At 38.0% G+C, this 25,122-nt stretch overlaps 1 protein-coding gene across 3 annotated transcripts in view; it reads left to right on the plus strand.

Moving 5' to 3' along the window:
- Window positions 1–13,295, plus strand: part of sorcs2 (sortilin-related VPS10 domain containing receptor 2) — a 387,669-nt gene extending 374,374 nt beyond the window's left edge. Inside the window, exons 16-27 of one of the 3 annotated variants that reach the window (XM_086285286.1) lie at window positions 70–203; window positions 2,056–2,175; window positions 2,324–2,495; window positions 2,576–2,762; window positions 3,161–3,294; window positions 4,858–4,981; window positions 7,718–7,830; window positions 8,117–8,239; window positions 8,380–8,479; window positions 8,828–8,930; window positions 9,848–10,141; window positions 11,308–13,295. In XM_086285286.1, the coding sequence (XP_086141412.1) occupies window positions 70–203; window positions 2,056–2,175; window positions 2,324–2,495; window positions 2,576–2,762; window positions 3,161–3,294; window positions 4,858–4,981; window positions 7,718–7,830; window positions 8,117–8,239; window positions 8,380–8,479; window positions 8,828–8,930; window positions 9,848–10,103 (1,566 nt within the window). In that variant the 3' untranslated portion in view covers window positions 10,104–10,141; window positions 11,308–13,295. The remainder of the gene's footprint in view (window positions 1–69; window positions 204–2,055; window positions 2,176–2,323; window positions 2,496–2,575; window positions 2,763–3,160; window positions 3,295–4,857; window positions 4,982–7,717; window positions 7,831–8,116; window positions 8,240–8,379; window positions 8,480–8,827; window positions 8,931–9,847; window positions 10,142–11,307) is intronic. The other 2 variants (XM_086285287.1, XM_086285288.1) reach the window with 2 other exon arrangements.
- Window positions 13,296–25,122: the final 11,827 nt, after the last annotated feature.

Below are 25,122 nucleotides of genomic sequence, written 5' to 3' on the forward strand. Positions count from 1 at the left end.
TTGGTTGTATCAGATTGTACAAACATATAAGTGGCTACAGAGTGTGCACATGGATTTTATCACCCTTAGGAGGAAAAGTGCATTATGGGCCAGGAGCGGACGTTCAGGAAGAGGAAGGACACTGCATTCTGCATAAAAGGAAAAAGCTACACATCAGCTCTGACCAACAAACCCTGCCAGTGTACTGAGAAAGACTACAACTGGTAAATATGCACTGAACTGGTTTCAGATTACATCATATTTCCTCTATTATTGTATCTGAAAGTAGAATGCGGAAACAAAAGCAAATGTATTGTTTATAAATGCAAATAAAGGACACTGTGCACACTACAGGGTGGGCCATTTATATGGAAAACACCATAATAACATGGGAATGGTTGGTGATATTAAAGTCCTGTTTGTGGCACATTAGTATATGTGAGGTGGCAAACTCCTCAAGATGGGTGGTGACCATGGTGGCCGTTTAGAAGTCGGCCATCTTGGATACAACTTTTGTTTTTTCAATAGGAAGAGGGCCATGTGACACATCAAACTTATTGGTAATGTCACAAGAAAAACAATGGTGTGCTTGGTTTCAATGTAACTTTATTCTTTCATGAGTTACTTACAAGTTTCTGACCACTTATAAAATGTGTTCAATGTGCTGCATTGTGTTAGATTGTCAATGCAACCTTCTTCTCCCACTTTTCACACACTGATAGCAACACCACAGGAGAAATGCCAGCACAGGCATCCAGTATCCGTAGTTTCAGGTGCTTCACATCTCGTATCTTCACACCATAGACAATTGCCTTCAGATGGCGCCAAAGATAAAAGTCTAAGGGGGTCAGATCGGGAGACCTTCGGGCCACCACGACCAATCCACTTTCCAGGAAACTGTTCATCTAGGAATGCTCGGACCTGGCACCCATAATGTGGTGGAGCACCATCTTGCTGGAAAAACTCAGGGAACATGCCAGCTTCAGTGCACAAAGAGGGAAACACATCATCATGTAGCAATTTCAAATATCCAGTGGCCTTGAGGTTTCCATTGATGAAGAATGGACCCACTATCGTTGTACCCCATATACCACACCAAACCATCACTTTTGTTGGTCCAACAGTCTTGGAGGGATCCATCCAATATGGGTTAGTGTCAGACCAATAGCGGTGGTTTTGTTTGTTAACTTCACCATTCACATAAAAGTTTGCCTCATCTCTGAACAAAATCTTCTGCGTGAACTGAGGGTCCTGTTCCAGTTTTTGTTTTGCCCATTCTGCAAATTCTGTGCGCCGATCTGGGTCATCCTCGTTGAGATGCTGCAGTAGCTGGATTTTGTAAGGGTGCCGTTTGTGAGAAGCTAATATCCGCCGAAGGGATGTTCAACTAATGCCACTCTCCAGTGAGATGCGGTGAGTGCTACGCTGTGGGCTCTTGCTGAATGAAGCTAGGACAGCCACTGATGTTTCTTCATTAGTAACAGTTTGCTTGCGTCCACATTTTGGCAAAAATCACGAAACTTAGCAAGCAGTTTGCTGACTGTAGCATGGGAGATGGGTGGTCCCGTAGGGTGTCTTGCATTGAAATCTGCTGCAATGACCCGGTTACTGCGTTCACCAGATATCAACACAATTTCGATCCGCTCCTCACGTGTTAACCTCTTCGACATGTCAATGACTGTGAACAAAGAGAAACTTGTACATAACTCATGAAAGAATAAAGTTACGTGGAAACCAAGCACACCATTGTTTTTCTTGTGACATTACCAATAAGTTTGATGTGTCACATGGCCTATTGAAAAAACAAAAGTTGTATCCAAGATGGCCGACTTCTAAATGGCCACCATGGTCACCACCCACCTCGAGGAGTTTGCCCCTTCACATATACTAATGTGCCACAAACAGGACTTTAATATCACCAACCATTCCCATGTTATTACGGTGTATCCATATAAATGTACTTCATGCTGTGTTATCTTTGAGGCCTTTACTTTTTCAAGTATTTGCTCAGACCAGCATAACTTTCTTGCTTAGTGAACAGTTATTAATTTTTATGATGCTGAAATGTCTTTGTAGTGATTATGGATTCGAGCAATCACACATGGAAACTGACCGCTGCATTGCTGACTTCTGGTATGATCCAGATTCACCACCTGAAGACTGCCACCTAGGACAGACCTACATGTCCAGCACTGGGTCTGTTCTTGTTGATTTTACGTTTTCTCCAACCCAGCTCCAGCTCTGTCTCAAGTTCACACCTACCAGCATTGTTATTCACTCTCTAATCTTGCTTTCAGTAAGAGTGCACGCCTGACTTCACACTCTGTCCTCTGCTGTGTTTCAGCTACAGGAAGATGATATCTAACTCATGTGAAGGGGAGCCAAACAAGCAGCAGAGCTCTAAAAAGCACAGCTGCCCCCTGCTCGCGCCTAAAGGATTACGAGTTGGCATAAAAGGGCAGATGCTGGCTGTGGCACCTGGGGATGACATCACATTCACTGTCCACCAGGAGCAGGTAGGACAAAAGTTGTTTTCTTTTTACTTTTTCCTCATTTATTCAGTTTCAGTTTGTTGAACATTATCTTTCTTTAACAGGGTGACACCAGCAGCACCAAGTATCAGGTGGATCTTGGTGATGGGGTACGGACAATTTACCAGAACCTGACTGTGACTGATGAACCCATCCAGCACCGTTATGAAAATCCAGGCATTTACAAGGTCAAAGTGAAGGCTGAGAATATGGCTGGACACGATGAGGCTACCATGTACATCCAGGTCACAGGTTGGGTTTCCTGGTGAACTTCCTTGTCTTTTAATTAGACAGCCTCTAAAATGTATTTTCTTTCTTGGAGGTGGAGTTTTTGCTGATGTCTCATCACTGAAGCTCACACTGCCTGTCACAAACATCTATACTCATTTGTCCTGAATTTCTATTAATACCTAGCAGGGAAAAAACGTGATGAAATCATCTTTTGCCAGTTGGTTCGCTCCTCTCATATCTGTCTAGCTTTGCCAAATATGGTGGAGACCGTTCTGAATCTCACTTCATTTTTCACTTCTTATTTGTCAGTTAGAAATGTTCTAATTCTACTGACACGAACTTTAATATTTAACATGGTAGCTGAGGCCTGTAGAGTCTGACCCTTTCTTATTATTTTAATAGAATTTCATTTCTTGTAGCCCCACTACAGGAAGTACACCTAGAAGTGGTTCCCATTGCTGGGAGAAACCATGAGGTCAATCTCACTGCTACTGTCCTTCCCAGTGAGGCCAACCTGACTGTCTTTTACTGGTGGATAGGAGACAGCATGCAGGTAAAGGAAAAACTTCAATTGTCATTCATTTATAAATTCATTTCTAACTGTAAAATCTGTGGAATTCCATTAAAATTGCGTTAGTTCAGCTAAGTAACTAAGGATTGAATACAGAGTGGTGTACAAACAAACGTGAAAAGTGGTGATTAAGAGGAAGAAACAGTGTGTCATGAGAAGCACTCCCCAGCACTTTAGGCCTGATGCTGGAAACTAAACTAAAACTTCATCAAAAAAAGAAATCTCTAAGACTGATCTAAACTGAGAGCTGGTTCCATAGAAGAGGGACCTGCAAGCTGAAGGCTCTGCCTCCCATTCTACGTTTAAATACCGTAGCAACAACAAAAAACCCAGCAAACAATAATAAATAATAGCAGCAGCAGACTACATGGTGCCTAAGCCAAGTTGCTGTATAATGAGCCCAAAGAATCACCTAATTGTCAACTGGGTTTGACAATTGGTATGAGGTGTTTGTGCTGAAATGTTTGGTTTTTATGTATTATGCATTATGGCCAAACATATGCACTTTAGTCACATATGTCCAAAAAACACAGTTGCTGAAGTGTTGTAGTTTGTTCAGATAAAATTTTGCAATGATAATGAGTGCTGCTGTGTTCTTTCTAGAAAGAGGCTTTCTCCTGGGAACCCTTCCAGACACACTGTACTTGTTCAGTCTTTTTCTAAATCTTGAATTTAACATGGTAGCTGAGGCCTGTAGAGTCTGAGATGTAGTTCTTGGATTGTTTTTTTGCTTGGTTGGTTGTTTTGGTGGTTTTTGCACTTTCTCTGAGCATTGCACTGTAACCTTGGGGTGAATTTCCCAAGATCTCTACTACTAGGAAGAATGTCTTGAATTTATTCCACTTCTTCCTCCAGACCAGAAAACTGCCAAAAAAATCTGATTTTGTGGCCGTGGTTGGGTTCCCGAATTAAATTAATGACGTGCATTTAATTTGCAGCCCCCCGTGGCTACTTATCTTTTTAATTCCCAAGGAACTAGTAAGGGTGTACTTAAATTTGACACTCTGATTGTGCATTTTGGATAAGGTTTTGTTCAATAAACAATGACACAGCATTATAGGAAATGTTTTGTACTTTGCCTGAAGTTTTATTTATTTAATTTTAAGACCTGGTAAAGAACAGATGATTTTTATTATGTTCTGATATGTATAAACTTTTCAGTTTCTTTTTACAGTGACAAAGAGACCAAAATTTGTGTAGCTGCTAAGTATTAACTAGTTACATTGTGCACTGCCTTCTTGCAAGAAGGCAGTAGGTTGCTGGACCCAGAGTACAATATGGGGGGTTTCTTGTTAGGGTTCCTCGCTTGGAACAATTGCAATACCAATTTTAATTTAAGCTATGAGCAAATTTGTGGCCCAGTGACTATAGCAATGAATTAAAATAGTCTCAAAATTTATTATGCACAGCAGGTTTCATATTGCATAGGTTTATTAAATAAACCCAAAAATGTTCTGAATATTTCTGACCTCCAGACCTCCATTTTTTTGTTTTTCCAGATGTTCCACATGTTTTTATCACTAATACTGTGAATTTTTCCTGCAGCCCATCCTGACTCTGCAGAACAACCTTCTGACTCGTTTCCCAGGAACAGGCAAAGTCTCAGTCACGGTACAGGCCACAAACAGCCGATCCATGGTGCAGGACACAAGAACTGTCCGAGTTTACGGTAACGTATGTTTGTATGTGCTAAGAGGTGAAGAGAAAGAGGTTATTATATCAAAGGTTCTGAGAAAGTTACATTTGTCTGTTGGCCAAAATAGAATTACAATATTCATTTTAATTCAATTCTTCAATTCAATTTTATTTATACAGCGGCAAATCACAACAACAGTCATTTCAAGGCACTATTGTCAGAAAAACCCAACCCCATATGACCCCCTACGAGCAAGCTCAGGGTGGGGCGGTTATCTGCCACGATTGGTTGGGGAGAGAGAAGGAGGACAGGATCAAAGACATGTTGTGGAAGTGAGCCAGAGATTACAGTATTTTTTTCGAGTGGTTAAACACATTTCTCGAAACTATGCCTCGTATTCTCAAAACAGTAAACACAAATCCATAACGTCTCACCCAATTTCCCAAACATCGTATTTTCAGGTCAAAATGAAGCTCTACACTCAAAACCATTCACTTGCTGAAAAAACAAATTTTGCCCACAGACATAACACACAAGGCCTCAAACACACACACTACAACATAGTCTTACACATTGGTGCAATAAATTAAAAACAATATTTCCAGAACTGGCAAGTCATGTTGCTTGTGGTTCTTCCCCTCAAAAACCTTTTCACATGATGAAGACAAAAGACACAACCAATGCGTCTCCTTTTGGTCAGGTTAAAACCTGACTAACACAATAGAGTTACCCTGAACCACAGTTTAAGAGTGCACAAATGGCAGCATAAACTATCATGCTGTGATGTAACACAATACTTCATACAATATCAGAACTCACTTGTTGGTTTTTCACTCTTTCAGACTATCATTCAAAAGAACCAATCTATGCCAGTTTCATCTGGAATTGGTTCTTTCGGAGGATGTGGTCAATATGGAGAGGCTAATGGCATTTATCCCTCGAAAATTATGATCATCCTCAATCAATCTCCTCCTCGCAGGGGGATTACATTAGTGGCATCTTCCATGTTTACAAGCTCCCTCTCTTGCTCCTCTGACAATTTAACCGGCCTCCACCAGGTGGTCCCCTCTGTGTCCTACAAAAAAATAGAAGCACTCATTTACTGTAACTGTCAAATAACCTTTTTCAGGACAAAAATGGAAACATACTGAAACTCAAAAAACTTGAGTTCAGTAACTCAAAAGTTACTGAAGTTACTGTACAGAACAGTCTTACACCTACCTGTTTTCCTCCCTGAAGGTTCTGATGATGGAGGCAACAGTGAAGCGACTCAAATTTGGCTGTACTCGTTGCCCAGCCTCCCTCATAGTCATACCATAAACAAGGACACAGTCAACTAAAGTGGCTCGAAATTCATCCAAGACCGCTTGTCTCCTTGCCCTAGCTCTTCCCCTTCCTTGTCGCTGTTGTCCTAGACCTCCTTCTCCTCTGCCTCCTCCTCCTCCACCTCCTCTTCCCTGATGTCCTAGACCTCCTTCGCCTCCTCCTCCTCGACCTTTCAGACCCGGATGAGCTGACTTTGGCCCTCAAAGTTTCTGATTGGTGTGTGATACATTTTGACTCTTAGTGTTTCCACTAATTGAGTTCAAGCTGTGCTGACTTAAGTCAACATCATTGAATGCTAGTGCTTTCAAAATGACTACATGGCGTAAGCACTGAAAATCAAAGGGATTTGTGTGTACAGTTTTCCAATAACAGTTCACCAAATCTGACTCATGTATTAAAGCAGGGTATTTCCCTGCACTAAATTCCCCTGTGTTTATAGTTCAGGGAAATGGGTGTGCTTTTTGAAAAATAGCATTATGGTTTTGAAATTTGAGTTCAAAAGATAGTGTTTAAGCAATCGAGAAAAACTGTAATAACAAGTATGTTTCAGTGCAGAGAGGTCATTCATTCTTGCTAACATAAACAATGCTGTTAGCTTAAATTTAATGCACATGTTCATTCTTTCTTTTGGATAAGGTAGTTAAGAAAAATCTGAAAAAAATTGAATTCAGATCTTTGTCCTACTGTAGGCTTTTTCTCATAGCTTTCAACCACATCTCGGCTTCTACTGTTGAGAGTGAGCTTTCAACATTCTTAAATTTTTCAGTCAGAGTTCGGATAGTAAAGTCAAAACTTAAAAGCTATTCCTGGTCTAAGAGTCACTGAGACAAACAGAGACAAATTTGCTGCCTGTTATTGTAGGGTCTGCCTTACAATATAAAACGCCTGTTGTTGAGATTTGGCGCTGTACAAATAAAATTGAATTGACATTTTTCCATCTTTGGAAAATATTGTATGATCTCATGATTTTATTGCTGGTGTATCAGAGTTAGCAAGTTAGAATTCATTTGACAAAGAGATGTGCTTGTTTTATTTATAAGCAAGCTTTAATATTTGAAGATAAAGGGAGTTTATTTTAGTTTAACTCGGATTTTTTTACTGTCTGAACTCAAGTACATTTTAACTAGCTTTTTGCTTTGGTTTCATTATGTTGCTCAAATTATTTTGTGATTTTTGTACACAGTTTTATACATATTTGAAATGCTGCTTCTCAACAAGCTACACTACTTCTATTAGTTCATGCAAAAAAATACACATATGGATAGGCAGACTGATTTCTTTACCACATATGTTCCCACCAAGGTGTTACACATCAGTCCAAACAGCGTAATGTGTAGGTATTTGCAATTTCTTTTTAATTTTATTTATTTGCTAAAATAATATTTTAGGTTTTATTTGATCAATTTAAATCATAGCCATGATGCTTGTTGACTGCTCCTGCAGATAACTTCCAAGTCATCCCTCTGAGCTTCAGCAGAAACCTAGACAGATTCAATCCAAATATCCCAGAGTGGAGAGATGACATTGGCCAGGTGGTCACCAAAATACTGGCTAAGGTAGGTCTTTAAAGAGAATGGATGGTAGTGTCACGCAACCTAACTTCTTGTCTTTTCATAGCGCACAGTCCAGTCTAATGTCTGGTACTCCTATAAAAATACAAAACATAAAAGTATTACTGTTAGATAATGATAGTCCATGTTATAATCACATAATAATAATATAATCATAGTTAGCATGCTAACCTTTGCTGATTAACACTAAACACTGTAGGATATGAATTATACAGTTATTGGATTAGTGCAGATTTAAGACATGACTGGCATTTTCATCTTGTGGCCCCAGATTACAGGTGTACCTCAGAATTCCCTAGTTACTGTGGTCAAACCAGGTCTCCCCACCTCTGCCAACCTGTATGTTCTCCCACTGGACACCAAACCAGCCAAGAGAAGCTTGTTTGTAGATAAGGTATGTGATCACTGATAATAAACATATCCAATGCCTGAACACGGGTGGTGGCATGTTTTACTCTGTGGAGACACAGACTAGCAAGTTTGTTTTTTATAAGTAACATCAGTTACATTTAATACACTTAATCTCATCTTTAGCGTATTCCAGCCATCATTCAGGTCTTCAACGACAACAACGTCAGCTTTGTGATACGAGGAGGCCTACAGGTGCTCGTGATGCTAGCTGACCCAAATGCAGGTATATTTTGGTACATGTATTTTGCACTTCAGTACATATTAAGTGAAGTTTGTAAATGTATACAGTATTTTAAATGATAATTGCATCCTATTGGTTTATTTCCAAGAACTAGGTTATATTACTAAAGACGCAACAGTTACAGAGGCAGAGAATGGTGCGTTGATAAATAATATACCTGCTTTCTCTATAAATGCAATTAGCATCACCAGCTTAGTCTTTGGTTTGACTCCTGGGCCTTTCTTTTTCCTGCATCCGGGTCTGTTGGTGTTGTGCTCTGCTGTGTTTTCACCTTTTGTCCTTTGATTGTAGAAATGTGATGCATTCTTTACTGTGTGCTCATCAATCCAGGCTACCATGGAGCAGCTGGAAGTGCCGGTGTTTGGACTCTAGCTGTCATTTTCCTCATTGGTCTTATTGCTACTGGCGCCTTTATCCTCTATAAGTTCAAAAGGTGAGTCATGTATTTTACAGTGCTGTCACCTTAACGACGTAGGCACAAAAAAACCTGACAAAGAATGGAAATCAAACGTTGAAAGAAAAACTCATGAGGTGAGCTCTAAAGTCAGTAGTTTTGTACAGTAACATAATATTTGTAATATTGCCTCTGTGCACCACTGCAGTGGATTGTAAATGAAACAATTAAGATGTAATTGAAATGCAGACTTTCAGCTTCACAAGCTAGGTGAGGGCTATTCTTTCATTATTCCATGATAAATTAAGCAGAATGCAGAGAGACCCACTTACAAGCAGTAACTGAAGGCAGCTGAACTAAAGTCTAAGTGGAGTATCTCAAGAGATACACCACACAGCATCTGGTGAAATCACCCTGGATTTTCTAAGCCTCTGAAAATGAAGGACTGTGTCTAAACATGGCTTTAACTCCTACACAATAAATGTAATACTTCTGTTAAACGTCCTCAATTAAAGCTGAAAATCTGAATTTTAATTGTAACCTGACTATTTAAAATCCATTGTGGGTAGTGTGGAAATCCATCAAATGTTCAGGTTCCATACCAAAGTAAGTGACACAAATTGAAACATCCCTTAAGTTAGATTGCTACAATATTGAAATTTTGTAATGATGTGCATGAACTAAAATGTATCCATCTGTCCAGTATCTTTAGCTACCACCAGCTATTTTAATAAAAATATCATATTCCCTGATGGTTGCATACACCTCATGATGTTTGAAGTCATACAACCCTAAACAGTTGAATGCAAATTCACATTGTGCATGCTTCTTGTCATATCAGTAACCCACCAGCAGCACCTCCTTGTGTCTCTAACACAAATATCCACAAAAAGTCACTTAAAGAACGCAATGGAAGACTATACAGCCCCGTCTTACAAAAACAACAAATCCCACAGTCCTTGGCTTAGGCCTGAGGATGCATATCCCCCATTGTTTTTCAGGAAGCTTCCATGCACCCACAACTACGCCCAGATGCACAGTGTAAAGGAGCAGGAGATGATCAGCCCTGTCAATCACAGTGAGGACACCCAGCAAATCATCCAGGGTGAGGAGTACATCGATGACGACCTGGACTCACAGACTCTAGGTAACGCAGGAGGTAGCCCCGCCTTCCGTTCCCTAATAAGGACTACTACTAACCACTGCTACTAAACCCAAGCCACTAACACCAGCAGCTAACACACACCAAGGTACTGAAGGACTTCCCCCTTTTTGTTATTTTTACTGCCATTGCAGTTCTTTGAGGTTTATTATCGTTGCTTCTAAAGTAGTCACATAGCATTTCATGGCCATCAACAAGCACAGCTAATCATATTGCATGACATTCAGTAATTTTTGCACTACATAATGCCTAAGGAATCTGAAATGTTAGTGTTACTGAGTTATACTTGTACACTTGCCAAAATTCTTTTAATTTTATCATACATGACCTGATGTCTCTATATAATAATTTCTATAAATTTTATGACAAGGTTTCTCATAAAATACAGTGCAACAACAAAACAATATGATGGCTATGGTTATGATGGTAATGAATTGATTTGCGATCATAGATATAGTGGATTGTTAATGGCGGTCACCATTAAAGTAATCATTTTTCTTTCCTGACAATAATAAGTGCATTCTTTGTATATTTACATATTAAACTATCTTTGTCACGACTATCATTGTGACAAAAGTAAATCATTCTTAATTTTAAAGCCTGATTGTGTTCTGTTATATAAGATTAGAAATTTTTTTTTTTTACCTCTGTTTCATGTAATAAAGCAAATTGTATAAAAATCCCTGTCAGCATGTAGATCCTGTGAGGGTTTGGTCTACTAGGAGTGCTTAAGAAAGACACTGAGATTAGCAAATTGCAACTGGCCAACTTGGTCCTGTGACTTCTATTTAACAATATAAAGAAATATATATAGGAATTTTACTGATTAGAGCATGTGGAACAACTAATGATTTTTGAAGGAAAAACTTAAACGTAATTTGTGTTTTTATACCCAATTTTGAGCCAGCACGCTGGAATTCTTAATGAAGTCCAGAATTATTCAAACAATTAATCAACCATAGAATTAAATCAAGTTTACTATCCAAGAAGGCAAATTAATTATTACATTGTAATTATATAATTATGTGCTTTACTATTTTTTCTGCTTTTTTGTGAAATGGTGCATTTTGGAAGTTTTGGTGTTATGCGTGAGCCAGAACTGTATGTCACAGGACACCGTCTAATACTATACATTGCTTTATGTCATATATAACACTTTTACATAACTGTAAGTGGGCTTACATATGTGTTTTATGTATATTTTATATGTCTCTTTAGCATCTCTCATATTGTTTTTTATCTCTTTTTTACCAGGCACTCATTCGGGTGTGGTCCTAAACATGAACTGCAGAGAGCTACACAGTTAGCAGACCAGCTGATGGCCACCATGGCAATGCTGAAGAGCTAGTTGAGGCGAGCCGAGCTGGCTAATGAGCACAGGGACTCCACTCTGCCTTTTTCCTTCTCTCGTCTTTAGATTTTCCCTCTCCTCCTCCTCTGTCAGGTCACTTCACTCTTCCATGGACTCTTCCACTCTCCTGCTTCTGGGTATTGTGTTAATTATTTTGGGGAAGTGGCTGACCATGGTGTTGGGACTCTATTCAGTAATCACCCCTTTTTTTGTGCCAACCCTGGAGACCCTGGACACAAGGGCCAGTGGCTCAGTTTGAAGGCTCATCTGTACACTGTCTGTCTGATAACACAGGTACAATCGGCAAGCATGTCTCACAAGACTGGTTTCCACTGATACTGAAAGTCAGAGAGATAGTTGAAACCACCAGAGACTAGTGTGCTAAAATGATTTGTGAGCACTAAACGTAGTTTGCATTGTTCCCCTCCATTATTGTTGCACCCCCCCCCCTCCCACACACACACACACAGTTATCATTCTGCTCCTCTCGTCAATGGCAATAATAATCTCAATGGAATGTAGGATGTGATATAAACCCTTGTGAATTTGCATGTGATGGGTGTACACATGCAAACACAAGAGGGCAGTGTTGCACTTTTTGAAATCTCCACTGACAAGTACTCTTACAGCTCAGCTTCTTTGGAATATACTGTATGTACACACAGCTTTGTTTATTTAACAAAAAGAAAAAGAAAAAAACATTCATCTCCAAGTGTTCCTGTTTAAAAGTAACAAAATTTACAGATGTGTGGTCTGTGATGTTTCTGATCAGTTTCACCTTTGTCTGTCCCATGGTGCCTGAAACAGCAGACGCAGATCTGCTCAGTGACATTTCCTGTTATTTAGTTATTTCTGGAAACAGTATAGCCCTTTCTCCTTGTCCTCATCCCCGTCCTAACACTTTCTGGGTCAGAGCAGACCCCCTGGAGACAAAGGTTGCCGTCATTGGAGGGAAGCTGTAGTTGATATATTTTATTGTATCAGCCTATATTAGGCAAAGCTTGTGGTGGAATCACGTCTCCTTAAAAGTTTGGTTCATTTTAAATGTGTAAATATGATCGGTGATTTACGCTTTGTAAATATCCCTTTGTGTGTGTGTTTTACACTAATACCAAAATACATCACTTTTTTTACCCCTCTTTTTCTGGAGTTTCCTGCCACAGAGTTTCCCAGGTTTGAACAACATCTCACTGTTTCCACTTTCCTCAGCATCATTGCCTGCTTTACATTTTTGGGTATTTTCATTATAATGTCATGAGTAGGAATATTTCACTGTCTTTATTGTTAACTGGAAATAATTTTCTTGTCTTATGAAGATGCTCACAGTTACACAGTGACAGCAATGTAGATGGATATTTTTGATATACTGTCAGTTTTTCTTTTCCAGCCCATGTAAAACACAAATGAGTGTTTCTGTTACCTTTTGACAGTCATTTTATGTTTTTTTTAATTGAACTAATGTGAGCAGTTGCTGTCACAATGCACCAGACAGCAGCTGAACAAGTCTACAGATGTGTCAAGAGGTCTTGTCACCACCCTTTGGTCCATCTTGTATTCGATGCAGCAGATCGTGTTCACTCCTCCTGGTTTGATTCATCTTTTGTACATATTCTGCTCATATTTTTGTTTAGTTTTCTAGTGATGTGTCATCTTTGTATCAATGTCCCCTTAAACACAGGGGAAAATGGGAGTTATGATGTTCCAGTGTAGTAGTCAAGGAGTTTCACATATGGTACACAGCATATGTGAAACAGCAGTGTAATTATAACCACGACTCTATCCTTTCATTTTTCTCTGTTCTGTTCGATCTTTTGGTTTTGCAATTAAAATCAACTGTGTTCTTTTCAGGAAGCATAGTGCACTCAACCTGCATCATGGAATAAATCACTCCCATAACGTGTATGTCTCTTTAATTTGTATAATATTATCCAGTACAACTGTTGTCACAGTGTTTTGCTAACTAAAAGTCAATCATTGTTTTTTCATGTTGTGAAAAAGGCTGCAGACTGAGGTAGACTTTATTATTTAAAAGGAAGATCCTCTGAAGGTTAGTACAGGATAAACAGGTTAGTACTGATGGCTACTAAGTAAAGAGCAGTGTATGACTGCTGCACAGTGGCCATCTAGTAAAAAGTTACTATAAGGTGTATACTGCCAATGTAGAGGATGGAAATCAGCCTGGACCGCTCGAGCATCACACAAAATACAATGAGGTGACCAAGTTCATGCAATCAAAGTCAGTTAAGATAATGTTGAGCTTCTACCTCCTCTGCCTGGTCAGACTGCTCCCAGAGGTACTTGGGACCTTGACCTTGGGAGTTTGAGGTGGAAGCAAGGCCTGGGTAAAAGCTTTAGAGCTTGAATGCCAGCCAGATAACTGCCGATTCACCTGCCACAAAGCAAGCCCTGTATTGTGCCTATGACAGATTTTATGTGGTTAAGGACATTATACTGATTATTTGAAGAGTTTCAGGTGGATTTTCATCTGAGTGCTTGCAAAGAATGAAATGGTCAAAGGAAATTTGGATCTTGCCGCTCCAATGTAAAATCGTTGGAAAACGAGGTGTGCATGCCTCTAAGTGGAACAGATTTTGGATTATAATGTCAACGCTACAGTGTCAGAGTTTTAATTTTGTGAATAACTTCATAATCTTTGCTCAAACAACTGCAAAACATGTTTGCACAACACGGGTATGTTGAATTCTATAAGGCAAATCCATAAATATGTGGCGACTGTCTATCAAAAGTTACAGCTATCTTTATGACGTTTTCAAAACACGCTTTCTTTCATCAAGACAGTGCGTTTCTCACTGTTACATGCATTTGGATGGGAAACTCGCCCGAAACAAAGTATAGGTTTTCATTATGTGAATAATTTTAAAATCTTAGCTCATACAGCTTTAAAATCTGTTTGCCCAGCACGGGGATATTGAAGTCTATAAGATAAAGCCATAAACATGTGTGTCTGAGTCTTCTATCAAAAGTTACAGCAAGCTCTATGAAGTTGATGAAAAACGCTTTCTTTCGCCAAGACAGTGCGTTTCTCACTGTTACATGCATTTGAATGGGAAACTCGCCCGAGACAAAGTATAGGTTTTCATTATGTGAATAATTTTAAAATCTTAGCTCACACAGCTGCAAAACCTGTTTTCCCAGCACGGGAATATTGAAGTCTATAAGATAAGTTACAGCTATTTATATGAAGTTGTACAAAAACGCTTTATTTCACCAAGACAGTGCGTTTCTCACTGTTACATGCATTTGAATGGGAAACTCGCCCGAAACAAAGTATAGGTTTTCATTATGTGAATAATTTTAAAATCTTAACTCAAACGGCCAAGACAGTGTGTTTCTCACTGTTACATGCATTTGAATGGGAAACTCGCCTGAGACAAACGTATAGGTTTTCATTATGTGAATAATTTTAAAATCTTAGCTCAAACGGCTGCGAAACCTGTTTGCCCAGCACGGAGATATTGAGTTTTATAAGATAAAGCCATGAACATATTTGTCTGAGTCTTCTATCAAAAGTTACAGCGATTTATATGAAGTTGTTGAAAAACGCTTTATTTCGCCAATACAATGCGTTTCTCACTGTTACATGCATTTGAATGGGAAACTCCCCCGAGACAAAGTATAGGTTTTCATTATGTGAATAATTTTAAAATCTTAGCTCAAACGGCCAAGACAGTGTGATTCTCACTGTTACATGCATTTGAATGGGAAACTCGCCTGAGACAAAGTATAGGTTTTCATTATGTGAATAATTTTAAAATCTTAGCTCAAACGGCTGCAAAACCTGTTTGCCCAGCACGGAGATATTGAGTTTTATAAGATAAAGCCATAAACATGTTTGTCTGAGTCTTCTATCAAAAGTTACAGCGATTTATATGAAGTTGTACGAAAATGCTTTCTTTCGCCAAGACAGTGTGTTTCTCACTGTTACATGCATTTGAATGGGAAACTCGCCTGAGACAAAGTATAGGTTTTCATTATGTGAATAATTTTAAAATCTTAGCTCAAACGGCCAAGACAGTGTGATTCTCACTGTTACATGCATTTGAATGGGAAACTCGCCTGAGACAAACGTATAGGTTTTCATTATGTGAATAATTTTAAAATCTTAGCTCAAACGGCTGCGAAACCTGTTTGCCCAGCACGGAGATATTGAGTTTTATAAGATAAAGCCATGAACATATTTGTCTGAGTCTTCTATCAAAAGTTACAGCGATTTATATGAAGTTGTTGAAAAACGCTTTATTTCGCCAATACAATGCGTTTCTCACTGTTACATGCATTTGAATGGGAAACTCGCCTGAGACAAAGTATAGGTTTTCATTATGTGAATAATTTTAAAATCTTAGCTCAAACGGCTGCAAAACCTGTTTGCCCAGCACGGAGATATTGAGTTTTATAAGATAAAGCCATAAACATGTTTGTCTGAGTCTTCTATCAAAAGTTACAGCGATTTATATGAAGTTGTACGAAAATGCTTTCTTTCGCCAAGACAGTGTGTTTCTCACTGTTACATGCATTTGAATGGGAAACTCGCCTGAGACAAAGTATAGGTTTTCATTATGTGAATAATTTTAAAATCTTAGCTCAAACGGCCAAGACAGTGTGTTTCTCACTGTTACATGCATTTGAATGGGAAACTCGCCTGAAACAAAGTATAGGTTTTCATTATGTGAATAATTTTAAAATCTTAGCTCAAACGGCTGCAAAACCTGTTTGCCCAGCACGGAGATATTGAGTTTTATAAGATAAAGCCATGAACATGTTTGTCTGAGTCTTCTATCAAAAGTTACAGCGATTTATATGAAGTTGTTCAAAAACGATTTATTTCGCCAAGACAGTGTGTTTCTCACTGTTACATGCATTTGAATGGGAAACTCGCCCGAGACAAAGTATAGGTTTTCATTATGTGAATAATTTTAAAATCTTAGCTCAAACGGCCAAGACAGTGTGATTCTCACTGTTACATGCATTTGAATGGGAAACTCGCCTGAGACAAAGTATAGGTTTTCATTATGTGAATAATTTTAAAATCTTAGCTCAAACGGCTGCAAAACCTGTTTGCCCAGCACGGGGATATTGAGTTCTATAAGATAAAGCCATAAACATGTTTGTCTGAGTCTTCTATCAAAAGTTACAGCGATTTATATGAAGTTGTTCAAAAACGCTTTCTTTCGCCAAGACAATGCGTTTCTCACTGTTACATGCATTTGAATGGGAAACTCGCCTGAAACAAAGTATAGGTTTTCATTATGTGAATAATTTTAAAATCTTAGCTCAAACGGCTGCAAAACCTGTTTGCCCAGCACGGAGATATTGAGTTTTATAAGATAAAGCCATAAACATGTTTGTCTGAGTCTTCTATCAAAAGTTACAGCGATTTATATGAAGTTGTTCAAAAACGCTTTCTTTCGCCAAGACAATGTGTTTCTCACTGTTACATGCATTTGAATGGGAAACTCGCCCGAGACAAAGTATAGGTTTTCATTATGTGAATAATTTTAAAATCTTAGCTCAATCGGCTGCAAAACCTGTTTGCCCAGCACGGAGATATTGAGTTTTATAAGATAAAGCCATAAACATGTTTGTCTGAGTCTTCTATCAAAAGTTACAGCGATTTATATGAAGTTGTTCAAAAACGCTTTCTTTCGCCAAGACAATGCGTTTCTCACGGTTACATGCATTTGAATGGGAAACTCACCCGAGACAAAGTATAGGTTTTCATTATGTGAATAATTTTAAAATCTTAGCTCAAACGGCTGCAAAACCTGTTTACCCAGCACGGAGATATTGAGTTTTATAAGATAAAGCCATAAACATGTTTGTCTGAGTCTTCTATCAAAAGTTACAGCGATTTATATGAAGTTGTTCAAAAACGCTTTCTTTCGCCAATACAATGCGTTTCTCACTGTTACATGCATTTGAATGGGAAACTCACCCGAGACAAAGTATAGGTTTTCATTATGTGAATAATTTTAAAATCTTAGCTCAAACGGCTGCAAAACCTGTTTGCCCAGCACGGAGATATTGAGTTTTATAAGATAAAGCCATAAACATGTTTGTCTGAGACCTCTATCAAAAGTTACAGCGATTTATATGAAGTTGTTGAAAAACGCTTTATTTCGCCAATACAATGCGTTTCTCACTGTTACATGCATTTGAATGGGAAACTCCCCCGAGACAAAGTATAGGTTTTCATTATGTGAATAATTTTAAAATCTTAGCTCAAACGGCTGCAAAACCTGTTTGCCCAGCACGGAGATATTGAGTTTTATAAGATAAAGCCATAAACATGTTTGTCTGAGTCTTCTATCAAAAGTTACAGCGATTTATATGAAGTTGTTCAAAAACGCTTTCTTTCGCCAAGACAATGCGTTTCTCACGGTTACATGCATTTGAATGGGAAACTCGCCTGAGACAAAGTATAGGTTTTCATTATGTGAATAATTTTAAAATGTTAGCTCAAACGGCTGCAAAACCTGTTTGCCCAGCACGGAGATATTGAGTTCTATAAGATAAAGCCATAAACATGTTTGTCTGAGACCTCTATCAAAAGTTACAGCGATTTATATGAAGTTGTTCAAAAACGCTTTCTTTCGCCAATACAATGCGTTTCTCACGGTTACATGCATTTGAATGGGAAACTCGCCTGAAACAAAGTATAGGTTTTCATTATGTGAATAATTTTAAAATCTTAGCTCAAACGGCTGCAAAACCTGTTTGCCCAGCACGGAGATATTGAGTTTTATAAGATAAAGCCATAAACATGTTTGTCTGAGACCTCTATCAAAAGTTACAGCGATTTATATGAAGTTGTTCACAAACGCTTTCTTTCGCCAAGACAATGTGTTTCTCACGGTTACATGCATTTGAATGGGAAACTCGCCCGAGACAAAGTATAGGTTTTCATTATGTGAATAATTTTAAAATCTTAGCTCAAACGGCCAAGACAGTGTGATTCTCACTGTTACATGCATTTGAATGGGAAACTCGCCTGAGACAAAGTATAGGTTTTCATTATGTGAATAATTTTAAAATCTTAGCTCAAACGGCTGCAAAACCTGTTTGCCCAGCACGGGGATATTGTGTTCTATAAGATAAAGCCATAAACATGTTTGTCTGAGTCTTCTATCAAAAGTTACAGCGATTTATATGAAGTTGTTCAAAAACGCTTTCTTTCGCCAAGACAATGCGTTTCTCACGGTTACATGCATTTGAATGGGAAACTCGCCTGAAACAAAGTATAGGTTTTCATTATGTGAATAATTTTAAAATCTTAGCTCAAACGGCTGCAAAACCTGTTTGCCCAGCACGGAGATATTGAGTTTTATAAGATAAAGCCATAAACATGTTTGTCTGAGTCTTCTATCAAAAGTTACAGCGATTTATATGAAGTTGTTGAAAAACGCTTTCTTTCGCCAAGACAGTGTGTTTCTCACTGTTACATGCATTTGAATGGGAAACTCGCCTGAAACAAAGTATAGGTTTTCATTATGTGAATAATTTTAAAATCTTAGCTCAAACGGCTGCAAAACCTGTTTGCCCAGCACGGAGATATTGAGTTTTATAAGATAAAGCCATAAACATGTTTGTCTGAGTCTTCTATCAAAAGTTACAGCGATTTATATGAAGTTGTTCAAAAACGCTTTCTTTCGCCAAGACAATCTGTTTCTCACGGTTACATGCATTTGAATGGGAAACTCGCCTGAAACAAAGTATAGGTTTTCATTATGTGAATAATTTTAAAATCTTAGCTCAAACGGCTGCAAAACCTGTTTACCCAGCACGGAGATATTGAGTTTTATAAGATAAAGCCATAAACATGTTTGTCTGAGACCTCTATCAAAAGTTACAGCGATTTATATGAAGTTGTTCAAAAACGCTTTCTTTCGCCAATACAATGCGTTTCTCACGGTTACATGCATTTGAATGGGAAACTCGCCTGAAACAAAGTATAGGTTTTCATTATGTGAATAATTTTAAAATGTTAGCTCAAACGGCTGCAAAACCTGTTTGCCCAGCACGGAGATATTGAGTTTTATAAGATAAAGCCATAAACATGTTTGTCTGAGACCTCTATCAAAAGTTACAGCGATTTATATGAAGTTGTTCACAAACGCTTTCTTTCGCCAAGACAATGTGTTTCTCACGGTTACATGCATTTGAATGGGAAACTCGCCCGAGACAAAGTATAGGTTTTCATTATGTGAATAATTTTAAAATCTTAGCTCAAACGGCCAAGACAGTGTGATTCTCACTGTTACATGCATTTGAATGGGAAACTCGCCTGAGACAAAGTATAGGTTTTCATTATGTGAATAATTTTAAAATCTTAGCTCAAACGGCTGCAAAACCTGTTTGCCCAGCACGGAGATATTGAGTTTTATAAGATAAAGCCATAAACATGTTTGTCTGAGACCTCTATCAAAAGTTACAGCGATTTATATGAAGTTGTTGAAAAACGCTTTATTTCGCCAATACAATGCGTTTCTCACTGTTACATGCATTTGAATGGGAAACTCCCCCGAGACAAAGTATAGGTTTTCATTATGTGAATAATTTTAAAATCTTAGCTCAAACGGCTGCAAAACCTGTTTGCCCAGCACGGAGATATTGAGTTTTATAAGATAAAGCCATGAACATGTTTGTCTGAGTCTTCTATCAAAAGTTACAGCGATTTATATGAAGTTGTACGAAAATGCTTTCTTTCGCCAAGACAGTGTGTTTCTCACTGTTACATGCATTTGAATGGGAAACTCGCCTGAAACAAAGTATAGGTTTTCATTATGTGAATAATTTTAAAATCTTAGCTCAAACGGCTGCAAAACCTGTTTGCCCAGCACGGAGATATTGAGTTTTATAAGATAAAGCCATGAACATGTTTGTCTGAGTCTTCTATCAAAAGTTACAGCGATTTATATGAAGTTGTACGAAAATGCTTTCTTTCGCCAAGACAGTGTGTTTCTCACTGTTACATGCATTTGAATGGGAAACTCGCCTGAGACAAAGTATAGGTTTTCATTATGTGAATAATTTTAAAATCTTAGCTCAAACGGCTGCAAAACCTCTTTCTTTCGCCAAGACAATGCGTTTCTCACGGTTACATGCATTTGAATGGGAAACTCGCCCGAGACAAAGTATAGGTTTTCATTATGTGAATAATTTTAAAATCTTAGCTCAAACGGCTGCAAAACCTCTTTCTTTCGCCAAGACAATGCGTTTCTCACGGTTACATGCATTTGAATGGGAAACTCGCCCGAGACAAAGTATAGGTTTTCATTATGTGAATAATTTTAAAATCTTAGCTCAAACGGCTGCAAAACCTGTTTGCCCAGCACGGAGATATTGAGTTTTATAAGATAAAGCCATAAACATGTTTGTCTGAGTCTTCTATCAAAAGTTACAGCGATTTATATGAAGTTGTTCAAAAACGCTTTCTTTCGCCAAGACAATGCGTTTCTCACGGTTACATGCATTTGAATGGGAAACTCGCCTGAAACAAAGTATAGGTTTTCATTATGTGAATAATTTTAAAATCTTAGCTCAAACGGCTGCAAAACCTGTTTGCCCAGCACGGAGATATTGAGTTTTATAAGATAAAGCCATAAACATGTGTGTCTGAGTCTTCTATCAAAAGTTACAGCGATTTATATGAAGTTGTTGAAAAACGCTTTCTTTCGCCAAGACAGTGTGTTTCTCACTGTTACATGCATTTGAATGGGAAACTCACCCGAGACAAAGTATAGGTTTTCATTATGTGAATAATTTTAAAATCTTAGCTCAAACGGCTGCAAAACCTGTTTGCCCAGCACGGAGATATTGAGTTTTATAAGATAAAGCCATGAACATATTTGTCTGAGTCTTCTATCAAAAGTTACAGCGATTTATATGAAGTTGTTCAAAAACGCTTTCTTTCGCCAAGACAATGCGTTTCTCACTGTTACATGCATTTGAATGGGAAACTCGCCCGAGACAAAGTATAGGTTTTCATTATGTGAATAATTTTAAAATCTTAGCTCAAACGGCTGCAAAACCTGTTTGCCCAGCACGGAGATATTGAGTTTCATAAGATAAAGCCATAAACATGTTTGTCTGAGTCTTCTATCAAAAGTTACAGCGATTTATATGAAGTTGTTCAAAAACGCTTTCTTTCGCCAAGACAATGCGTTTCTCACTGTTACATGCATTTGAATGGGAAACTCGCCCGAGACAAAGTATAGGTTTTCATTATGTGAATAATTTTAAAATCTTAGCTCAAACGGCTGCAAAACCTGTTTGCCCAGCACGGAGATATTGAGTTCTATAAGATAAAGCCATAAACATGTTTGTCTGAGTCTTCTATCAAAAGTTACAGCGATTTATATGAAGTTGTTCACAAACGCTTTCTTTCGCCAAGACAATGTGTTTCTCACGGTTACATGCATTTGAATGGGAAACTCGCCTGAAACAAAGTATAGGTTTTCATTATGTGAATAATTTTAAAATCTTAGCTCAAACGGCTGCAAAACCTGTTTGCCCAGCACGGAGATATTGAGTTTTATAAGATAAAGCCATAAACATGTTTGTCTGAGTCTTCTATCAAAAGTTACAGCGATTTATATGAAGTTGTTCAAAAACGCTTTCTTTCGCCAAGACAATGCGTTTCTCACTGTTACATGCATTTGAATGGGAAACTCGCCCGAGACAAAGTATAGGTTTTCATTATGTGAATAATTTTAAAATCTTAGCTCAAACGGCTGCAAAACCTGTTTGCCCAGCACGGAGATATTGAGTTTTATAAGATAAAGCCATAAACATGTTTGTCTGAGTCTTCTATCAAAAGTTACAGCGATTTATATGAAGTTGTTCAAAAACGCTTTCTTTCGCCAAGACAATGCGTTTCTCACGGTTACATGCATTTGAATGGGAAACTCGCCTGAAACAAAGTATAGGTTTTCATTATGTGAATAATTTTAAAATCTTAGCTCAAACGGCTGCAAAACCTGTTTGCCCAGCACGGAGATATTGAGTTTCATAAGATAAAGCCATAAACATGTTTGTCTGAGTCTTCTATCAAAAGTTACAGCGATTTATATGAAGTTGTTCAAAAACGCTTTCTTTCGCCAAGACAATGCGTTTCTCACTGTTACATGCATTTGAATGGGAAACTCGCCCGAGACAAAGTATAGGTTTTCATTATGTGAATAATTTTAAAATCTTAGCTCAAACGGCTGCAAAACCTGTTTGCCCAGCACGGAGATATTGAGTTTTATAAGATAAAGCCATAAACATGTTTGTCTGAGACCTCTATCAAAAGTTACAGCGATTTATATGAAGTTGTTCACAAACGCTTTCTTTCACCAAGACAATGCGTTTCTCACTGTTACATGCATTTGAATGGGAAACTCGCCTGAAACAAAGTATAGGTTTTCATTATGTGAATAATTTTAAAATCTTAGCTCAAACGGCTGCAAAACCTGTTTGCCCAGCACGGAGATATTTAGTTTTATAAGATAAAGCCATAAACACGTTTGTCTGAGTCTTCTATCAAAAGTTACAGCGATTTATATGAAGTTGTTAACAAAAACGCTTTCTTTAGCCAAGACAATGTGTTTCTCACTGTTACATGCATTTGAATGGGCAACTCGCCCGAGACAAAGTATAGGTTTTCATTATGTGAATAATTTTAAAATCTTAGCTCAAACGGCTGCAAAACCTGTTTGCCCAGCACGGAGATATTGAGTTTCATAAGATAAAGCCATAAACATGTTTGTCTGAGTCTTCTATCAAAAGTTACAGCGATTTATATGAAGTTGTTCAAAAACGCTTTCTTTCGCCAAGACAATGCGTTTCTCACTGTTACATGCATTTGAATGGGAACCTCGCCCGAGACAAAGTATAGGTTTTCATTATGTGAATAATTTTAAAATCTTAGCTCAAACGGCTGCAAAACCTGTTTGCCCAGCACGGGGATATTGAGTTCTATAAGATAAAGCCATAAACATGTTTGTCTGAGTGTTCTATCAAAAGTTACAGCGATTTATATGAAGTTGTACGAAAATGCTTTCTTTCGCCAATACAATGCGTTTCTCACTGTTACATGCATTTGAATGGGAAACTCGCCTGAAACAAAGTATAGGTTTTCATTATGTGAATAATTTTAAAATCTTAGCTCAAATGGCTGCAAAACCTGTTTGCCCAGCACGGAGATATTGAGTTTCATAAGATAAAGCCATAAACATGTTTGTCTGAGTCTTCTATCAAAAGTTACAGCGATTTATATGAAGTTGTTCAAAAACGCTTTCTTTCGCCAAGACAATGCGTTTCTCACTGTTACATGCATTTGAATGGGAAACTCGCCCGAGACAAAGTATAGGTTTTCATTATGTGAATAATTTTAAAATCTTAGCTCAAACGGCTGCAAAACCTGTTTGCCCAGCACGGAGATATTGAGTTTTATAAGATAAAGCCATAAACATGTTTGTCTGAGACCTCTATCAAAAGTTACAGCGATTTATATGAAGTTGTTCACAAACGCTTTCTTTCGCCAAGACAATGCGTTTCTCACTGTTACATGCATTTGAATGGGAAACTCGCCTGAAACAAAGTATAGGTTTTCATTATGTGAATAATTTTAAAATCTTAGCTCAAACGGCTGCAAAACCTGTTTGCCCAGCACGGAGATATTGAGTTTTATAAGATAAAGCCATAAACATGTTTGTCTGAGACCTCTATCAAAAGTTACAGCGATTTATATGAAGTTGTTCACAAACGCTTTCTTTCGCCAAGACAATGTGTTTCTCACGGTTACATGCATTTGAATGGGAAACTCGCCTGAGACAAAGTATAGGTTTTCATTATGTGAATAATTTTAAAATCTTAGCTCAAACGGCTGCAAAACCTGTTTGCCCAGCACGGAGATATTGAGTTTTATAAGATAAAGCCATAAACATGTTTGTCTGAGTCTTCTATCAAAAGTTACAGCGATTTATATGAAGTTGTTCAAAAACGCTTTCTTTCGCCAAGACAATGCGTTTCTCACTGTTACATGCATTTGAATGGGAAACTCGCCCGAGACAAAGTATAGGTTTTCATTATGTGAATAATTTTAAAATCTTAGCTCAAACGGCTGCAAAACCTGTTTGCCCAGCACGGAGATATTGAGTTTTATAAGATAAAGCCATAAACATGTTTGTCTGAGTCTTCTATCAAAAGTTACAGCGATTTATATGAAGTTGTTCAAAAACGCTTTCTTTCGCCAAGACAATGCGTTTCTCACGGTTACATGCATTTGAATGGGAAACTCGCCTGAAACAAAGTATAGGTTTTCATTATGTGAATAATTTTAAAATCTTAGCTCAAACGGCTGCAAAACCTGTTTGCCCAGCACGGAGATATTGAGTTCTATAAGATAAAGCCATAAACATGTTTGTCTGAGTCTTCTATCAAAAGTTACAGCGATTTATATGAAGTTGTTAACAAACGCTTTCTTTCGCCAAGACAATGTGTTTCTCACGGTTACATGCATTTGAATGGGAAACTCGCCTGAGACAAAGTATAGGTTTTCATTATGTGAATAATTTTAAAATCTTAGCTCAAACGGCTGCAAAACCTGTTTGCCCAGCACGGAGATATTGAGTTTTATAAGATAAAGCCATAAACATGTTTGTCTGAGTCTTCTATCAAAAGTTACAGCGATTTATATGAAGTTGTTCAAAAACGCT

The sequence above is a fragment of the Aulonocara sp. 'chitande type north' Nkhata Bay genome, linkage group LG3 (genome assembly GCF_057382095.1).
Source record: "Aulonocara sp. 'chitande type north' Nkhata Bay isolate Kocher_YH1m ecotype deep benthic linkage group LG3, A_spYH_male_GT1.1, whole genome shotgun sequence".
In the NCBI taxonomy this organism is placed as follows: domain Eukaryota; kingdom Metazoa; phylum Chordata; class Actinopteri; order Cichliformes; family Cichlidae; genus Aulonocara; species Aulonocara sp. 'chitande type north' Nkhata Bay.